Raw genomic sequence first — 20,748 nt, 5'->3', positions numbered from 1 at the left:
GAGCAACACCCTCTGAATAGCAGACAACAGACGGGAGTGGAGAGATTTAGTTAGGAAGTCTTCGGTGGCGCCCCCACGGCCACCCAGACTACGGGAGAGGTGAAGGTGAAGGCATAGTCCTGTAAATATTAGTTTAATCTCAAACATTATTTCATTCTAAATGAAGACTAAATGTATATTGTTTAGAAAGTAAACAAGAGATGAGCCTCATTTCAGATGTTTCAAAGAAGATGGGTGACTTTATTGAGCTGAGAACCCACAGTAGGACAAATATCAAAGTTAAAATTGAAACTCTCCAGAAAAAGAAAAATTTGAATTCCAGTTAAATGTTTTTTCGAAGTGTGCATTTCAAAGGAACATTGAAAAAATCCTATTTAAAATCACGTACACGTGAAAAGTGCACAAAATAACAGTAAATTCGACTTTTCCCAAGCAGATTTTCATATGGTGTGGGCAAAGTTTCCATTGTGAACTGAGTGAAATATGTTAGTACATGTTCAGGTGTAATATGTTTTATAAATAAAAGTATGGAGACTTAACCCACTCTATGAAAAAAACTTACTTCTTGTGTATAACTTTTGTCGTATTATCAAGAAAATTTCTATGTCCATGTCAGGTGACTTTAGATAGCTTGAAATTCGGATATTCTTCATGGGATGGATAGCCGAGGTGGTATAGCGGCAGTCTCACTGAAGTTTTGGAAAGGCCCAGATTACAAATCTGGGCCTTAATCTGTGGTTCGAGTACCAATACATGTATTTCCTACCTATTTTTTTCTTTATATGAATTATTAGACTTCCCATAATTATTGGTCTCCGAGACTGGCATTTTATGCTAAGTTTATGCAGTCTTATTGACGATCACAAGTAATTGATTCCAAATGCAGCTAGTGAATAAATGTAAACAAGTATGGGGCCTCCTGTGAAGTATGGATGTTGTTTATGTAAAAGACAACTTTAAGGAAACAATGCAAAAGATGTTACTTGAAGAGATCATGACAAAAGCCAAATATGCAACCAACTGGTGCAGACTGTCTAAAAGGTACAGTGAACTACAGTTCAGTACAAAAACAAAAGCAAATCAAGTCTCTGTTTCTGTCCCATTTGTATTTACTGGGAAATCTAACAGCAAATGTGCGTTCTGTAACTGTAAAACCGGTCTCAGAATTGTACCAAAAGAGGCGAGAACTGATGCCTTTATTATATTGGGTATATTAGTACCAGTACCGGTAGGTTGTAAAATTTGTTGGGAAAAAAATGAATCCAAATAAAAGCATTAATACTGCACCATACAGAAAATGCTATTCCACATTTGATTTACACCACAAAACGTGAGGTTTCTCATTCACATCAGTTAATATGTCAATGGAAATGCGGAGCACGTACTGTTGGATGTTGCAAGCATATATGCAGTGTCATTTGGTACCTTAGGTACTCCAGGCATTAGTGTAATTATATGTGTGTTAAAAACCGTTTGATGTCTGATATACATGATGATGCCTGTGAAACTAATTCTGATGACGATTTTGATTAAATATCCTTCTTTGAAGTATGGTCTATACATTTGTTTTTAATTCTAAATATTTTGGACAGCGTTTTAGTACGGTATTGTATCTATTGTAAAATGCGGATTTTAAACTCCCGTTCGCGCCCGGAGCCCAATCATGAATAGGCTTATTGTTTGCCAAGTTCACCCATCTTCTTTCTACGAGATTTACTGCTGATCAGGTGTGCCAATCATATTTCACAAAAATTGAGACAATTCAAAGACTTTTTAGTTTCAATCCCTTTAAAGGTTTAAATGAGACAGTATTTGTATAGGCTTATAATCTTTGTATCTTTTCTCATGCATTGATGTAAAAATGTGTCCTTGATACTGATAAATGTGATACACATGTGTATTTACTCTCATTTTCTGACATGTCTTGACCATAGATGAAGCTTCACATAAAAATTTTTTAATATAGATTCATACATACCTACTTTTATTAAAATAAGAAAGATAAGAAAATATGAATATTTTTACTTCTTAGATACTAAAACACACAGTTGTACAAACAAACATAAATTAAAGACATGACACTGAATGAGAAACCAAGAATAAGATAACTCTAATTGTCACATCACAGTCATAGCGCATTACATAGCAAGGGGAAAATACTCTTTAAATTTGGCACCCTGTTCTCTATGCCTGGACCATTGATTCCTGTCTGATGGGGGGGATGACAGGAAGTGTCCCCGTCTGTCTCTGCTGCTGTTGTTTTTGATGTTGTTTCTTAATGGTGTCCCAGGCAATTTTACGAGCAGTATTCCCATCCATCTGGTTCTCCAGAAACTCGGTAATTTTCTTTAATGCCACGTTCATTTCATCCTGCAAGCCTACCACTTTGTCTGTGTTTGACATGGATTCGGTTTCCATTCGTCCAAGCTCTGATTGGTTATACAGCCCTCGATATTTAAAATATTCCATCATGGCGGCATGCATTCTCTTTTGCAAGGATTGTAACTGGAAGAATAGGGTTACAAATTGTTATAAGACAGGTATTATAGTAGATATCTATACAATATAGTTTGTACCTTCATCACTTATTAAATCTGGAATTCTTTCAAACAAAACTGTCTTGAATTTTTATGAATTTTCGAAGCACATGATTAAGACAGTAAAAATTACTTGTCTGCAGTCCTTAATAGCAGCTTCCAACTTGACCCGATCATCAAAGTTATTGAGAAGCTTGTCCTTGAGGTGAAGATAGTCATTTTGAGCCTGTCTGTATCTGGAGGCTAATTCTTTATTAGCAGCTAATTTGTTTTCCATTTCAGCCTATGGAGAGAAATGTTTACATCACAGCTTACATGCAGAAAAATTCACATATAAAACACAAGTACATATACACCAAAAGAAAACCTGCATGCATGTGTACTTATTTGGCATAATAATGAATTGGCATTGCTATATTCTATATTTTTAAAGAAATATTTGGTTTACAAAAATTGTTTTACGATATACTTTTTATTCAGAAAGCTTACCTCTGTTGTTCTAAGAAATTTGGTCCTGTCATCCTTGAATTTTCTGTGATTTTGATCATTGATTTTGTATCTGTCTGTAATTGTAAGAATATAATGTCCGTAATTATAAGATTATACTGCTGTTAAACATATCATGGTATGTGAATTTCATGTTAGAAGACTGTTAAGTATAGGTTCCATAACCAGTGGAAGTTAGTAACAAGTTTTTCCTTAAACTCGAGTTTTCGTATTTAAAAAAAAAAAAAATTCAAAGTAATTCCACCCTCCTATGATGTCATCAGAGTTTGCAAAATCAATGATTTCTTCATGCCTAACATGATAGGAACATAAATTTTGTTGGAGTCTATTCCAATAGTTATTGTAAAAAATCTTGTTAAAAATAAACTATTCAAAAAGCCTAAGTTATAGATGAATAATCTAAGATATGTTTCAAAATATACAATCCAAGGGCAGTAACTCTGTTCTCATTGATATCTTTATCATGTCTATTATGCGATAGATTTTCTTTATCTTTACAGACATTTTGTATATTTTTGTGAAAGAGCAGTTTCATGAAATTGTTAGGAATTATTATATTATATCGTCATAACCAGTTTGTATGAGATTTTGATAACGCTGTTGAAGGAAAATTGCAATTTTCTGACGTGATATATGATTCTGTTTATGTATGTCTCGCATCTTAAAAAGTGTGAAGACCTATATATTTTATTTGATAATTTGTTAGTTGTAACTCTAATACATGGAAATAAATACACTTTTTAAACTTGTATCAGATAAAACTGCGAGTTTGCAATGAGTTTGAGAAAACCATTACTAACAAGCACATTTTATGAGACCTTTCTCTCCCATGATACATTTATAAAGTGTATTTTTTCCTTTAGCTGATGTCAACTCTATTGAAATATACATTTACATGCAATAGACAAAAGTGCTTTGGATGATCTGTGGAAATGAAATATAAAAGGGAAAAGTTCAAAGAATGAAAAATTAATAACAACCATCCCAGGTGTTTCATAACATGTTAGTTTGTAGTGATGAAACAAAGTTGATACTGGGAGAAAATTAAATTGCAAAACTGATGGGTATGTAACCAAAACAAAGTACTAGTATATAGGCCCCTACCTATCGACTGATTGTATAGTACTAGTATACAGGCCCCTACTTAGCGACTGATTGTATAGTACTACATGTAGTATATAGGCCCCTACCTAGCAACTGATTGTATAGTACTAGTACATAGGGCCCTACCTAGCGACTGATTGTATAGTACTCGTATACAGGCCCCTACTTAGCGACTGATTGTATAGTACTACACGTAGTATATAGGCCCCTACCTAGCAACTGATTGTATAGTACTACATGTAGTATACAGGCCCCTACCTAGCGACTGATTGTATACGTAACCAGAACAAAGTACTAGTATATAGGCCCCTACCTATCGACTGATTGTACGTGCTCTTCAGCCCCTCCTCAATCTTCCGCGCAGCCTCTAACTGAAGTGTCAGCTCCTCCAGCACTTCTCTGAATTCCAGAATGTAAATCAAAATTAGAGCATGTGATGATAAAATGACTTCTACAAAGTTATTTATATATACAAAGAACAAATTGAAAGACACTGAATTTTAACAGAACACTATATTCCATTTTTATCTTTCCTCTGGTTATGTATATCTAAACAAGAGGCCCATGGGTCATAACAGTCACCTGAGTATCACACGACAAAATATTGATAGTTGATGATGCAACAATGTATAATTAAATCTATGTAATCTAAGTTATCAGTGTATTGTTGGGACAATTTTTCTTAGCATTGATCATCTTGGTCAAATGACTCACTCTCTCTTGTAAGCAATATCAAATATGAGCTTCAAATGTTTCTCCATTTTATAGTTACATTCTGGGAAATATATTTCTAATTTTGCATACTCATTATAACTATGCACTCAGTTTTTCTACTACAAAGTAAAGACAAAGACTTTGAAAGATATGATGTACATGTTTAATATTTTCCTTAGTAACTTCTGCCTTTGGGTCTGACCATTTAACCCTGGGATAATGAATTTGGTACAGACCTTCATGTTCTCAATAATTATTCATTCAATTTGTCTGCTATCGGTAGAAAAGAAAATGACTTTTAAAGATTACATCAGTTTTGACTCCCATTTACAGGGCTCCCATGAAATTTACAGTTTTTGTTACCCAATCCTTAAAGATGCTATACATTATTTTTGGTGATAAATAGTAAAGTAGCATTGGGAAGATGTTGAAAATGTTTTTAAAAAATCAACAAAGGGTGTCTGTTTCATGACAACAGATGGTCACACATAGCAACAGACTCGGGTGACCCCTAAAACACCAGTGACACTAACGTTAGTTCATTAATGGCTCTCTGGGTGTTATTGGTCAGTCTGTCCATAGTTCCCTTTTCACGGTCCCAGTCATCCATCTGTTTCTCCATCTGAGAAGTCTTCCATGTCATGTGATCCAGGCGCTTGTCGAGGGCCAGGACATTGTCCTGAACAGAGACATAACACAAAGAATTATCGATGAAATTCTGATAAAACACATGCATTAGGGACGAGATCAAAAGATCAATGTCGGATAAAAATCTAAATTTAAACAGGGGGAGGGACGATAAAATCTCCTATAAGTTTCTGTCATCCGACAGTGTAGATAAAGTATACAGAGTGTTATTCATAATCGTATGTTTTTACTTGATGATTACTTTCAACATACATGTATTTAGTTTTAAGGAGGGGGGGTGGGGGGGGGGTGGTCTTGGTGAAAACTATGTGAATTTAGTTTTTTGTCTGACATTGAACTTTTGATCTCACCCTTTAGAAACAGCATCTTTAATAGATAGAGGCAGGGTATTTTTGGCCTTACCATTTATGTATATATAGTATCCATTTACCAAAGTGAGAGCACAACAGAATACCCAGTCAAATAAAAATAATGAACAATGTATAGTACCCATAGTACAGAACAATGTCAAATGTAAAAAGATTAATGGCAGACCTTGAGGTGCTTGTGATGAGGTTCTATGCCGTCCAATTTCTCCTTGAATCTCTGTTTTGACTCCTCCTCCTGTTTCTCCGTTTCCTTTAACTGTTCTTGTAGCGTTGATTTTTTCTGTTAACAAAGATGGACTGATCTATTTTTTTATCACTCACATATTTCTTATCATATTAGATGTACTTATATCCAGTTCTCACACTAATGGGTAAATAGACCAACGAAATCACGCACCTTGTATCTTTCACGCTTGGCAGATCTTAACTTGTCCACTTTAGACTTGACTTCATTTACCACATTGACCACATCATCAGCAACTTTCTTTGCCTATGGAAGTTCAGAAAAATAGCCATTAATCTATAGTATTATGATCATTATTTGGAATGTCGGATGAGCAGTATATCTTATTGTTGAACAAAAACAGTTCAAACTCCATGAAACCATTAAGATTGATCTAATTACATCCTCTTTAAAAAGAATTCCATTTCAATCCTAACTATAGGAGACGAGCCATTGCTTGGTTGTTATGATGGATTTACTATAACTGTATGTGTTCACACTAAGAGAGGCTCCGGTTCAACAAACTGTTTCGCTGATACAGCACATACCTTCTGATTTTTGACTTGGGTGTCCGCCTTGTACTTAGATAGATCAGTCGTGTCATTAGAAATCCTAGCAACCAGCACTGTTCTGGTGTGCACCTCATCCTTCACCTGCCTCCTCAGTGTGTCGGCTGTACCCTGGAATCGGAGGTCAAAAGCACGGTGCAAATAGATACATACTTCCTGAACATTGTATAGGAGTTTTTACGAGAGAGAGGTCTAACTTTTTTTTTTTAAAAGAGATATTTTTCACTACACTACCTTGAGACTCTCCTCCATTTTGAATGCCTTCTCTTGCTCGCCCTGTAGCTGTTCCCGGATGGTCTGGTTGATAGCCAGCACCTTGTTATATTCCTCCATAGTCACTGCCATCTGTTGCCCTAGCTTTACCATTTCCTTCTTGATACGAGTGATATTCTTTTCATCAGCAACCTTCTGTCTTTGACTGAAAGAATTAGAGGTCGAAATTTATCAACAACAATATTGCATGGGTGAAATATAATGATGCCTGCTTTTATTCTCATCACTAACATTGATTTACTCTCCCTTACATCATCAGCAATTTTTTAAAACAATATAAGAGCATCATATGGATTCGTATCGCATCCAAAACTTATTTGCAAGCTCATAAACATTTTTACCAATCAGAGATTTTGTCATAGAAGTCTTGAACTTCCATCTCGGCCTCTTGGTTCTTCAGCAAGACTGATCTCAGTTTCCCGTCTTTTGCTTTCACTTTGTTTTCAAGATCACGGATTCGACTATCATTCTTCTGTTTCTGTTCACGATAAAGATATAGAAGTTTGTGAGCATACAAAATATAAAGCAACACACTGAAATATGAAAAAGAGAACCAACTAAGGCAATCTCTACATATGTGTACTGACATCCAATGATTTTTACCTTTGACACAAGCTCCTGTTGCAACTGAATATTTTCATTTTCTAGTCTGTCATGTTCAAATTCAGCCTCTGCAATTTTTGACTGGATATCTCTTACCTATAAAATAATTAGGTGTATGGATACTTAATACTTCTTCATTGATTATAAATAACAGAGGGGACAGTAAGAACATTATCATATTACTGAAGAGGACTTTACAGAAACATGAAAGTCTCACTATATACCCTCAAGTGTGATTTTAAATAGGTTATTGTAAACAAAGAAATACAATGCATAAGAAATAAAACACTTACTTTTGCAGCTTGCATCTCCTCAGCCACTTTCGCATTTTCATTCTTGACATCTAGAACCTTAAGTTCCTCGTCATTATCTCTCAGCTGTTGTTGCATGTCATTCACCTGATGAATGTAGGCATTGAAGGTCATCTTGGCCTGGGAGTACTCCTCACTAGAAACAGATATCTCTTCAGTGTGTGAGTTCTTACAAAGAACACCATACAAAATTAAGAGGAAGACAGAGTTTGGTGAAATCATATTTCCTTTGTACGGTTTAGATTCTATTTTGGTGTAGCAATATTGGATGTTTTTCTGATTGATAACTCATTCCCACTCTGCACTCATAATAAATCTGCAAAATTTTACTCTGGTAAACTGATGATAATCTAAATAAATATGACACATTTGTAAACATACATGTATCTTCATAGTTTTGTAACAGGAAGGGAGAAAATGCAACGGACTAAATTGGGATTCAAACCCGGGCCCCCTGAATCTCTAGTCAGGTGCTCTACCAACTGAGCTATCTGGCCACCGGCGATCAAACCCGGCTGACCGCTACAGTTTTATATACCTATGGACTGAAAAGAAAAAGCAACTCTGTGGACTTTCGAATATTTGTGTGTGTATGTAATACCTGATAGCAGTAAGAGCGTCCCTGACTGTGTCTAGCTCCTTCCTGATATGACCTCGCTCTGTCTGGGCCTTCTTTTCCGCCTCTGATGATTTGGCCTTTGTTTTCTCCTGTCTCTCCTTGGTATTGTCAAGCTCTGTTGTGGTCTGTTAAAAGATGATGATGATTTTGAGTACATTTTTTACAAGGAAAGGGAACATTATTATGGTGTCTATCTACAAATTTCTTGGTATTCTTTTGCCTCTTGTTTTCTTGATCTAAAATGGACCCATCTAACGCATTAATTTTTACACAGTAACTGATAATCAGTGTTAAATCTTGTGACAAATCTACTTTTGCATGCGAAACAATACTTACTGATGTTTGTGCATTTTTTATTTTCTCCATGGCAAGTTTTTCCAATTCTAATTTTTCTTCCACCAGTGGTCTGAAGAAATTAAAAAAGAAGGGGTAAAAAAACAGCTTTAGTTTTCTGAAATGTTTTACAGTGTTGAGTGATAAAAGTATTCACTTACATATGCTTTTTCACAAATGCAATGTCATCTTTCAGACGCTTGTTAAGTACTTCTGCAGCATTTGTTTTGTTTTTAACCCTCTGCTCATTTCTACCTCCATAGTTACAATGCCAGGAAAGCTCATTCAAATCCATAATACAAGCTTCATGCTCTGAAAAACACGTTTAAAATTCTATAGTAAATGTTTGATCAAAATCTGATTTACTTCCACTAGAGATTAACTGTCAATGAAAAAATACATTACTAGGAGACAAGAACTCATAATATAAAGGGTATCCATATACAGAGGAACCTCTGTAATACGGACGCCATTAATCCGGACACTATATATAAAGGATATCCATATACTGTCATTTTATATTTCCTCTATCCAATGAGTTGAAATACTGTATTTATTTTTTAGGCTATGTTGATTGAATACAACCATTTAATTCATTACATACATATTTGGGAACCTTTACTTATTCAATGAAATAAGTATCTTTGAAGAAATGAAATTGCAGTTGAATTGAAATTCAAATATATTTGTTTAAGTTACCCCTTTGAACAATGGAAGGAAGCTCAGTCATTCTACGCAGACAGAGGTTGTCAATTTTGTTGTTGAGGCGCACAACTCGTTCCTGCTCATTTTTCAGTGTCTTTTCTGTTTCTATTCTGTCGTTTTCAAGTCGAGCAAGCAGTGTTATAACTTCCTCAATCACATCTTCAGCACCAAGGTATGGAATATCAAGTCCTCCTGCAGGCTCTTTGTCTGTCACTAACAAAAACATTTAATAGCTCACTCAACAATAAAAATTCATTGCTTATATATATATATATAAATATATAAGTCTCTTTTTTTCGGAGTAAAACTCTAAAAAAAAACCCAAAAAACAACCTCTAAGCACTATCTTGAAATATTTCGACCACGTTATCGGTCTTCTTCAGTCGTCTTTATCTCTTGATCATATCATACTGAGATAAGCACGACTGAAGAAGACCGGTAACACGGTCAAAATATTTCAAGAAAGTGTTAAGAGTTTATATATATTATATGTGTGTGTGTGTGTCTATGCGTAACTAATGCTCATGGCTGTTGAAAGCTGCACTAGGCATAATTCAAAATGCACATTTAGCTAATTACATATACCACTGTATATCACTTTTTTATCATTCCTTTATTGAGATCACTATGTTGATATAGAGCCAAAGATAATGAAAAACAAGCTATTAACAATATCAATTCTATTTAACATGCATATATAGCATACAAAACATCATTTGGAGACACTCAGTCTTTTAATGTCCATAAATGTTGTTTCCTGTGAATATTTTATTTGTTACAAAGTTGTTTTGACAAATAAATAAAGCCCTGTTTCATTTCGTGTATCGGGTATATATTTCAGAAATATATATGAGGTCATGAACTGCAACACTTCCTGTCGGAATACTTTTCATGACGTGTGTTATATTTTCAGTGCTAGAATGCTGTATAAAGGAAGCTGGAATGAAGCGTTATAGTTCATGACCTCAGAATGAAAATCATTTCTGAAATATATACCCGATACAATATAAACTACTATATTCATCAAGATTCAAATGCACATTGCTCATGACTGCAGCACATTCGGCTATCATTACAATCAGTAAAGAAAATGTAAATAAACAGTAATGAACAAGTTTAACATTTGTGTAAATTATGTCTCGCTGATAAATCAAAGCAGACAAAATCACTAAAATAGACTCCCATACAAGAAACATAATTTACTCTATTTAGTTTTGCAACTAATAGGGGTGAGATCAAAGTTCAATGTCCGACAAAAAACTAAATTCACATAGTTTTCACCAAGACACCCCCCCCCCCCCCCCCCAATTTAAAACTAGATATGATGAATGTTAAAACTAAAGACATACAATTATAGATAGCACTCGATCTGTATGTAACCTTTCCTATTGTTTATTCATAAATGAAAGTACACATTAAAACTATTGAATGTTCAGTAACATGTAATATTATGTGTTTTTAAGTCGTTTGTCTTTTTTCTTTTCCCACTAAAGTTTAATCGATGTCAGATGACAGAAACTTACAGGAGATTTTATTCCCCCTCCCCCTAACTATTTGAATTTAGATTTTTATCCACCACCAATCTTTTGATCTCGCCCCTTATGATGTAAGATATACAACACATAAAAGATATACTTGTATGTTTCACACGGATCTCCCTGTTTGTAATTGATTAAGCCCTCATCAACATGCAGAGTATGAATACAGGCATAATTCATTATTAATGCTTATATTATCCTTACTCCAATAAAATCCAAGATCCACTCCAGCACCGGGATCACAAAAACATCAGGAGCAGACCAACAATCTTATTTCAATTGGATTGCCTTACCTTTGACAGTACCCACTCCCTGAATGGACAGAGGAGTAGAAGGATGACTGGATCCAGATGATCCGGATTTCCGAGATAATGCACTGGAGTCTCGTTTTTCTCCACTTCCCTTCCTCTCTCCATCATCTGTGGACTTGGAAAATCTCAGCTGTTTTTTACTGGCAACTAAAAGTAAATATGGTATTTCTTCATCATAACTGCCAAGGCTTAAAAAAAGCATTTGCATCTCATAAACCTGTGTGCTGAAGAAATATATAAATAAACTAGATGTGTCAGCATGACACAAATGCCCCCACCTGCAGGAAAGTCAAATGTAGGAAATCCATTAAAGTATAGCATTGAGTGTGGTATTCATATTGTAAGTTGCACACAATTAGTACAATGAAGAACTCAACAACAACCCTTTATATATGTTTTAACAGCCATAAAATAAATATATACTTTATAAAAGGGGCACAACTCCATCAAAAATCAACAAACCAAAACAAAATTCAAATTCGATTTGTAACTCATTAATATACACCTGCAAACAATAAATCGATTCAATATCTCAAGGTGTTTAAATAAAAAGTCTGGAAAACTGGATGTCACAGAAGTACAGAGGGATGGATAAGGGCAAAACTATATGCCCCGACCACTTTGTGGTGGGGACATAAAAAACAAATACATTTTATTTACAATATCAAGTACTCAACATTTTTATTAAATAAATTCTAAGACGTGGGCACTTTAAATCTATCTAAAAGTTCCTCATCTTATTCTCCTCCATATTTTGAATACATGTACAGGATACTTTTAAGTAAGTGAAAAGAACTAATTCAAACAGTTAGATCTCTTTGCTAAGTTTCATTATACATGTATTCATAGTTTAGTGCCTTTGGCAGTGAAATAAGAGCACTAATTCATAGCTGCACTAAATCATGAAAACATCTTTCCATTATCAAACGCAAAGGAGACACTAAATCATGATTATGTCAAATAGTGCATAATCTCCGCGCCAAATCTTAAATACTCTACAATAAGTCCACATACAGTACCTGGCCTTAAAGGTATTGTTTGCTCTTTGCTTTCCTCCTCTTTTTCTTTGAACCACTCCTCGATGATGCCCTGTATCAGCTCCAGATGAGAGACTGCCTTATTTACACATGGTGATGTGTTTTTTGTTAATTCACAACTTTTCCTCCGGAAAATCTGTGGAATTTTGGGCCAGTTTTCTGGCAGTGGGTACACCTTATCTGAATACGAATGATCAAAAATCATGTCTACTACTCCATAGATTTGATTAGATAGAAAATCACTGGTAATAATGATTGGTTTTGATAGATTATGCACCTTTAAAATCTTCATAATGTGTATATGTATTAAACCTAAATTAAAATAGTATTGGATTTTTTTCTCTCGCCTTTTTGACTGATCCAAAAAAACAAATCTAAAATTCTTTTTATTGCTATTGTTCTTAAAGATTTTTTTTTCAAGGTACAAAGCTTTTTATATAATTTTTACTCAACTAGAATCTAATTGTACACTCTATCATAAGTGATATCATCAATCAATGAAAAAACAATTTTCCCCCAGGTATTTTTTGACTTGTTAAATTATATAGTACCAACTTTGAATAAAATTTACTTACTTACTTTTTGCCTAAAAATGAATAATTTTCCTACCTACCTGTAGATCAAAATTTAATACCAATTACAAAGGTGAAACAAAGTAGTGTCTTAATTGTCCCCTCACAGTTCATTGTGAGAGGGGATAGAGTAATGGGACCATTCGTGTGTGTGTGGGTATGTATGTATGTGAGTGTGTATGTATTAGTGGGTGAGTATGTATGTGTGGGTGAGTATGTATGTGTGGATGAGTATGTATGTGTGTGGGTGAGTATGTATGTGTGGGTGAGTATGTATGTGTGTGGGTGAGTATGTATGTGTGGGTGAGTATGTATGTGTGGGTGTGTATGTATGTGTGGATGAGTATGTATGAGTGAGTGTGTATGTATGTGTGGGTGAGTATGTATGTGTGTGGGTGAGTATGTATGTGTGAGTGTGTATGTATGTGTGGGTGAGTATGTATGTGTGTGGGTGAGTATGTATGTGTGAGTGTGTATGTATGTGTGTGGGTGAGTATGTATGTATGTGTGTGGGGGTGAGTATGTATGTGTGAGTGTGTATGTATGTGTGGGTGAGTATGTATGTGTGAGTGTGTATGTATGTGTGGGTGAGTATGTATGTGTGTGGGTGAGTATGTATGTGTGAGTGTGTATGTATGTGTGGGTGAGTATGTATGTGTGTGGGTGAGTATGTATGTGTGGGTGAGTATGTATGTGTGTGGGTGAGTATGTATGTGTGGGTGAGTATGTATATGTGTGGGTGAGTGTGTATGTGTGAGTGTGTGGGTGAGTATGGATGTGTGGGTGAGTATGTATGTGTGGGTGAGTATGTATGTGTGGGTGAGTAGGTATGTGTGAGTGTGTATGTATGTGTGGGTGAGTATGTATGTGTGAGTATGTATGTGTGTGTGTGTATGTATGTGTGTGTGTGTGTATGTATGTGTGAGTATGTATGTGTGTGTGTGTATGTATGTGTGTGGGGGTGAGTAGGTATGTGTGAGTATGTATGTGTGGGTGAGTAGGTATGTGTGAGTGTGTATGTATGTGTGGGTGAGTATGTATGTGTGAGTGAGTATGTATGTGTGAGTGAGTATGTATGTGTGTGTATGTATGTGTGGGTGAGTATGTATGTGTGGGTGAGTATGTATGTGTGAGTATGTATGTATGTGTGTGTGTGTATGTATGTGTGGGTGAGTATGTATGTGTGAGTGTGTATGTATGTGTGGGTGAGTATGTATGTGTGAGTGTGTATGTATGTGTGGTGAGTATGTATGTGTGGGTGAGTAGGTATGTGTGAGTGTGTATGTATGTGTGGGTGAGTATGTATGTGTGAGTGAGTATGTATGTGTGAGTATGTATGTGTGTGTGTGTATGTATGTGTGGGTGAGTATGTATGTGTGAGTGTGTATGTATGTGTGGGTGAGTATGTATGTGTGAGTGTGTATGTATGTGTGGGTGAGTATGTATGTGTGGGTGAGTGTGTGTGGGTGAGTGTGTATGTGTGTGTGGGTGAGTATGTATGTGTGGGTGAGTATGTATGTGTGGGTGAGTATGTATGTGTGAGTGTGTATGTATGTGTGGGTGAGTATGTATGTGTGGGTGAGTAGGTATGTGTGAGTGTGTATGTATGTGTGGGTGAGTATGTATGTGTGGGTGAGTGTGTGTGGGTGAGTATGTATGTATGTGTGGGTGAGTATGTATGTGTGGGTGAGTATGTATGTGTGTATGTGTGTGTGGGTGAGTATGTATGTGTGGGTGAGTATGTGTGTGTGGGTGAGTATGTATGTGTGGGTGAGTATGTATGTGTGGGTGAGTATGTATGTGTGAGTGTGTATGTATGTATGTGTGTGGGGGTGAGTATGTGTGTGAGTGTGTATGTATGTGTGGGTGAGTATGTATGTATGTGTGTGGGGGTGACTAGGTATGTGTGAGTATGTATGTGTGGTGAGTATGTATGTGTGTGTGAGTATGTATGTGTGAGTGTGTATGTATGTGTGGGTGAGTATGTATGTATGTGTGTGGGGGTGAGTAGGTATGTGTGAGTATGTATGTGTGGGTGAGTAGGTATGTGTGAGTGTGTATGTATGTGTGAGTGTGTATGTATGTGTGAGTGTGTATGTATGTGTGGGTGAGTATGTATGTGTGGGTGAGTGTGTGTGGGTGAGTATGTATGTGTGGGTGAGTATGTATCAATGACCTTGTAGACACTTTAAAGGCCACATTTTTGGCTCAATCAATTTGATACCTCACTTGTAGTTTTGCTATCAAGAACATTATTGATTTTGGGGTTAAAAGTCAAGGTCACTACAGGACTTGCATTTACCAATTGCATGCCTACATTGTGAGGGGATGCTCTACTTTGCAGAGCTTTTGTCTAAACCCTCACTTTTAAAGTAAGTCATCATCTAATATTATAATTGACAAATTCATTCATAAATTATAAATACCGTGACTTTCTTCCACTTCCTCATCTGCTAGAGCCTCATCCAGTTCAGTTGTGCTTATGTATTCTGCATCTTAAAAAGAAATAATTGTTTTGTCTACTTTTAAAAACTGAATGCAATAATGCTTAACACCAGAAAAATTCTTAATATTAAACAACATCTGGAATACAGATGCCAAACTATATGTACACAATTAATGTCCTTTGTATACGGTTAACTGGTACACAACATTTCATATATTGCACAACATTTGGATTACATACACTGTATTAAAATGTTCTTTTTTATGATTATTACAAAACGTTTGAAAATGGTTTGTTTGACTTACTTTGTGAGATATGCTCTTGCAGACTACTTTTAGGGAAATTCTCCGCATCAATATCCTCAACCTTTACTACTTTCACAGTCGACATATCGACAGGAAGTGCACTGTCATTACACAGTCCAAAGTATTTTATCTTCTATCAAACAAGGCACCTGAAGAAATAAAAAGATTGGAATCATTTTTTAAAACTAATTGATTAATATGACTAGATTAGGGAAAAATCATCCCATGAGAACTTCCTCAGAAAAATGTTGTTAATAATAGACTAAACTCTAGAGATAATCTGATTAGTAATATAATAAGCCATAAGTATTGAATTAGCTTACAATTTTAAAATAATGATATCACATATTTCAAAACATGCAGTCAAAGCAATTATGCGGGCAATTAAAAATTTGCTTCCTTTGTTAAGGATACAGTAATTAAGGTTTGATTCAATCACATGATTATATCACTTACATATGTATACTACCTTCTGTAATACAAAGACAGAGGGCAGAAAGTGACAAATGTATATTAAGAAAAAACCCTAATTTAAAAATGTAAAAGTCGATTGGGGCTACTCAGTCACATGGTGGTGCCACTCAAATACTTCCGATTGTTCAATTAATTAAGGTTTAATTCAATCACATGATTATATCACTTACATATGTATATTTTTAACTTTAACACTATATCAAACAATCAAAATCAACTTTTGTATCTGGTTCAAAGCAGACACCAGTACACAGAGTTTCGAGTAAGATTTTAATTAGAATGTGCACATTGTGGATTGATTAGGATTTTACACAAGTTGAGTCAATAAAGATAAGAGTATTGCATGATGAAAAAATTCTTATATTTAGCTCTTTAAGGAAATACGAAATTACAAGGATACACATAAATACAGTATACTTCCATAGAAAAAATCATGTGTGTGTGTGTATAATCCAGAGGTAAGTATAGAAAATCTACACAAGCAGTAGTGTAATAAAAATATCACAAAGCCAACTGGGTACTTTTGACTTGTTTCTTCACTTCTTCAAGAGTATAAATAAAAGATTTTTTTCTAACACTGATTTCCAAGCTACTGCACATTGTTCAATTTGTCTGCTGTAATAGCATGATAGATATCCCAAAATACAAATCTAAATTCATTTCATTGGAGGAAAATGCTCTCCCTTCCCCGGTCATTAATTTCTGTTATCTCGATTTCAATATAATATTAATATAGAGAACTCAAAGTTCTGTAATAATTAATATTTACCTGAATTAGTGTACAAATTTGTTTATTTTGGACATATGAAAATTTAGCTTCTTAACAAATTGCAATGTTCAAGAGATCATGAGGGCAAAGCAAAAAGTATTGGCATTAGTATCTATATACATGTATATATCAGGACAAAAAGTATCCCGAAATTAGTACCTAGATCTAACGTGTGAGGACAGAGCGCTATCAAAACATTCAAACATCTTGTTACACGACTTTAGACATTTGATCTACCTATATATTGAATGCAATGCAAACAACTTGCACTGTGATGTCATATTCAGCATTAGTGTTTAGCAAATTTACAAATATAGGAGACATCCGGCATCCATGGTACAATCACGTGAATCGAGGAGTGATTAAGAAAATATGGTTTACATGCTTTTACAGGTTTTATGTAATCTCAGAACAAAGCAAGTTTACTTGGGTGAACGAGATTCAAAATGGAGAAATACATGTCCTCGCATTTGTATTTGAATCTATACCATTTTGACAAAAATTTTCAAGTTCAATAGGTATGGTTTTATTTCTCATCAGTTTTCTAAATTTTCCTTTAAAACATGTATATGTGTTACCTATAGCAGCTATGAATACAGAAGATTACAGATATATTAAAGAGCATAGTGAATCAAAAGTGTATATCTTTAATAAAATGAATAAAATGGGCTATAGATGAATGGAAATTTTATAGTTTGATTATGATCATCAATAATTTATTTAAAGTAGTCAAATACTGTAAATTCCTAAATATACACGAGGAATTTATTATCGCATAATTCGCAAGAAACATCACTCGCGAAATAAATTACTCCCTTTTAATTTCATATTGCCAAATTACATGCAAAAACTCTTGATCAAAAGAGCACTCATGAATTTATTTTCTCGCGATTTGATGTCAATGAGTGACTTCGCGATAATAATTACTCACGTAAAATAAGGAATCTACAGTATTCTACACACTTGTAATAACTAAAAATCTCCAGGGTTCTATCACTACAGTATTCTACACACTTGTAATAACTAAAAATCTCCAGGGTTCTATCACTACAGTATTCTACACACTTGTAATAACTAAAAATATCCAGGGCTCTACACACTTGTAATAACTAAAAATCTCCAGGGTTCTATCACTTGTAATAACTAAAAATCTCCAGGGTTCTACACATTTGTAATAACTAAAAATCTCCTGGGTTCTATCACTTTCAACTTGACATAAAATCCTACATTTTCAAAATACAAATTTATCTGATTTATTTGTATTAGAATGGTAGTCGATATAACAATAGGAACTTGGGGTAATTTCTGTATAATAGACAAGAACTTCATTCATTAAGTTAGTTCCACCCTCTTGTGACATCATAAGATTTTGCAAAGTCAATGATTAAGATTTATGCATGACAGGAACATAACTTTTGTTGAAATCTTTTTCAATAGTTATTGTTGTAAAAAATCTTGTTACTTATAAAATATTTCAAAAGTCTAAGTTATATATGAATAATCAATTATATGTCTCAAAATATTGAATCCAAGCTGCAATGACTCAGTTTTCATTAAATTATTTATCAAGTCCATTATCAGATATATTTCCTTTATTTTTTACAAACAATTGTATACTATTTAGAGAAACAATTTCATGAAATTGTTATGAATACTATTATATCCTTATAACCAGTTTTTGTGAAATTTTGATAATGCTGTTTAAGGAAAATTGCAATTTTCTGATGTTTATTACAGGTGTGTTAATTGATAATTTTTTTTTTATTAATACTGCAAAATACTTATTTTATCATTTTTATTTATTACTAAGATATATCATTTGAAGAATCAACAATCAAATATAAGATTGAACCTATAATTCTAGAGGGGTGGAATTACTATTAATGAATATGCTGATGTCTCCCAAACATTTTAATTCTGTTTCCTTCAATCGTTTTCAGTCTCCCAAAATTAACTATGGGCCCTTTATTTTTTGAAAGATGTGAAAAGTCAAATGCTACTCCTACGGTCGTAGAGCTGAAACGATTCACAGAAATATCAATACTGTTCGATCGATGTAAACGCTCAATTCAATGTGCAATTCATTGCCTAGATCCTCGGTTCGATACGTAATTTCAAAATTGGGTTTGGTAAAACACATCGGGTTTTTAACAGTACTTATTATTATTGCATGCTGGAAGGACAAAATGGTGTCCGATAACAATCAGCCTGTTGTTACCCTCAAGTCTGACATAAACAATAATGAACTTTAAAATCAGTTTAAACTGCAGAGCCAACAAGCATCTTACCATTCAGCAGTTTGGAAATATTTTGCTTGTAAAATTGTGACTGAAAACCTTCGTAATTAAAATTTTCTTTAAAGTTATTTATAGAGGACGAAGCCCTCTCACAGCCCAAAGGGCAGTGAGAGTGGAGCTCTCCCTCTAGGTAACACGTATATACATGTTTAAAAGGAAACTATAGAAAACTAATGAAAAATTAAACCATACCTATGGAACTTGAAAATTTTGGTTCCAATGATTCGAATATTAGCGTGTGGACATGTATTTCTCCATTTTGAATCTCATCTACCCTAGTTCATGTCATTCTGAGATGTTACATAAAATCTGTAAAAGCATGTAAATTTAATTTTCTTAATCATATATAATCACTCGTCGATTAACACGATTGTGTCATGTCTGAGTTGTCTCCTATGTTTGTAAATTTACTAAATAGCGACGCTGAATATGACGTCACAATGGCTATTTACATCAATTGCGTTGTATTTCCCACATTCAATATATATAGGCGGATCATATGTCCAAAGAATGCTTTGATAAAGCTCTGTTCTTGTGCTAACATCGGGTTGTTTTTGGTCCTGTTTTTGGATATAGATACTAATTTGCCAATACTTTTTGCTTCGCCCTCAAACACGGTCACACCGTAAGACATATTATTGGTTTCTTCTGTAAACTGAATTGTATAAAAAATATTGAATCGTGGCATAAGTATTGCAATATGTATCGTGAAGGGGCATATCGTTTCAGCCCTATACAGTCACACTCTTTTATTTAGATACTACACATTCCTCAATAAGGAACTGCATCTTATCACACCTAAATCCAGTGTGAACCTTATTCAGGTTGGGAACACTTCCCCTATAGCAAGATCATCTCACTAAAACGCAATTATCCCTCTTTAGCGAGAGAGTAAACATTACCATAACAGGGGTTTTGGTGGTTTTATGGCAAATTCCATGCAATGCTGAATAAGTAAGACACACACTCAACATGGAGCGAATCGTCTCTATAAAATTGAGAACACAATCAAGAAATTTCATATCAACGTTGCTGCGTAATAGTGAAGGAGGCTGAAATCCAGTGCACATCGTGAGTGTTTTTGTTTTGATTTAGTACCAGACATTTCAGCACTTTTTCCTCTTTTCACGAAGATATATATTCCACGGGTGTTTTTCTCGGTTGTAAATAAATTTACTCTCGCTAGAGGGGGATAATCACGATTTAGCGAATAGGGGATGTGTTCCCAACCTGTTAATAGCTTCACCTCTTAGCCACTTGTACATGTATGTCGTATGAATATTTAAATAACCCCTAGTAATGCTCTTGCAAGTTAGCATTCACTAGATACTTAAAACTTAGATCTATATTACAATTAACCTTTTAAAAATAATTCTTTTATACCACGTACTTCCATTTTTTCGTTAAAAAATTTGATTGTTTATGTCATTTCGTCCTCCATGTTTCAGTTTCCAAGCAGTCTTTGTGTCGTAGAATTTCATTGGA

The 20,748-nt window shown here is 34.6% G+C and overlaps 1 protein-coding gene across 2 annotated transcripts; it reads right to left on the bottom strand.

Moving 5' to 3' along the window:
* Nucleotides 1-2,007: 2,007 nt before the first annotated feature.
* On the bottom strand, nucleotides 2,008-20,729 carry LOC125671751 (coiled-coil domain-containing protein 178-like). Of its 2 annotated transcripts, none has more exons than XM_048907629.2 (21): nucleotides 20,647-20,729; nucleotides 15,724-15,872; nucleotides 15,399-15,467; nucleotides 12,383-12,580; nucleotides 11,346-11,510; nucleotides 9,509-9,727; nucleotides 8,971-9,121; nucleotides 8,813-8,882; nucleotides 8,459-8,601; nucleotides 7,840-7,993; nucleotides 7,547-7,642; nucleotides 7,285-7,421; nucleotides 6,905-7,088; nucleotides 6,650-6,781; nucleotides 6,276-6,368; nucleotides 6,045-6,158; nucleotides 5,396-5,541; nucleotides 4,462-4,547; nucleotides 3,027-3,100; nucleotides 2,671-2,820; nucleotides 2,008-2,505 (listed from the first exon to the last, which is right to left on the bottom strand). In XM_048907629.2, the coding sequence occupies exons 2-21, from the start codon at nucleotides 15,806-15,808 to the stop codon at nucleotides 2,185-2,187; spliced, it is 2,787 nt and encodes a 928-aa protein (XP_048763586.1). In that variant the 5' UTR covers nucleotides 15,809-15,872; nucleotides 20,647-20,729; the 3' UTR covers nucleotides 2,008-2,184. The 2 variants fall into 2 exon arrangements, with proteins under 2 accessions (XP_048763586.1, XP_048763585.1); XM_048907628.2 differs by having other exon boundaries at nucleotides 20,654-20,729.
* Nucleotides 20,730-20,748: the final 19 nt, after the last annotated feature.

The sequence above is a fragment of the Ostrea edulis genome, chromosome 4 (assembly GCF_947568905.1).
Source record: "Ostrea edulis chromosome 4, xbOstEdul1.1, whole genome shotgun sequence".
Classification (NCBI taxonomy): domain Eukaryota; kingdom Metazoa; phylum Mollusca; class Bivalvia; order Ostreida; family Ostreidae; genus Ostrea; species Ostrea edulis.
Note: the sequence above shows the minus strand (reverse complement) of the source record. Positions and strands in the feature narration are given on the sequence as shown.

What these genes read in the sequence shown, in the direction of transcription:
- LOC125671751 (XM_048907629.2), bottom strand. Translation starts at nt 15,808, where the DNA reads ATGTCGACTGTGAAAGTAGTAAAGGTTGAGGATATTGATGCGGAGAAT. An exon ending in GACGCTCTTACTGCTATCAG is followed by an intron (nt 7,994 to 8,458) that starts GTATTACATACA and finishes ATCTGTTTCTAG; the next exon opens with TGAGGAGTACTCCCAGGCCA. An exon ending in CTATTAAGGACTGCAGACAA is followed by an intron (nt 2,506 to 2,670) that starts GTAATTTTTACT and finishes CTATTCTTCCAG; the next exon opens with TTACAATCCTTGCAAAAGAG.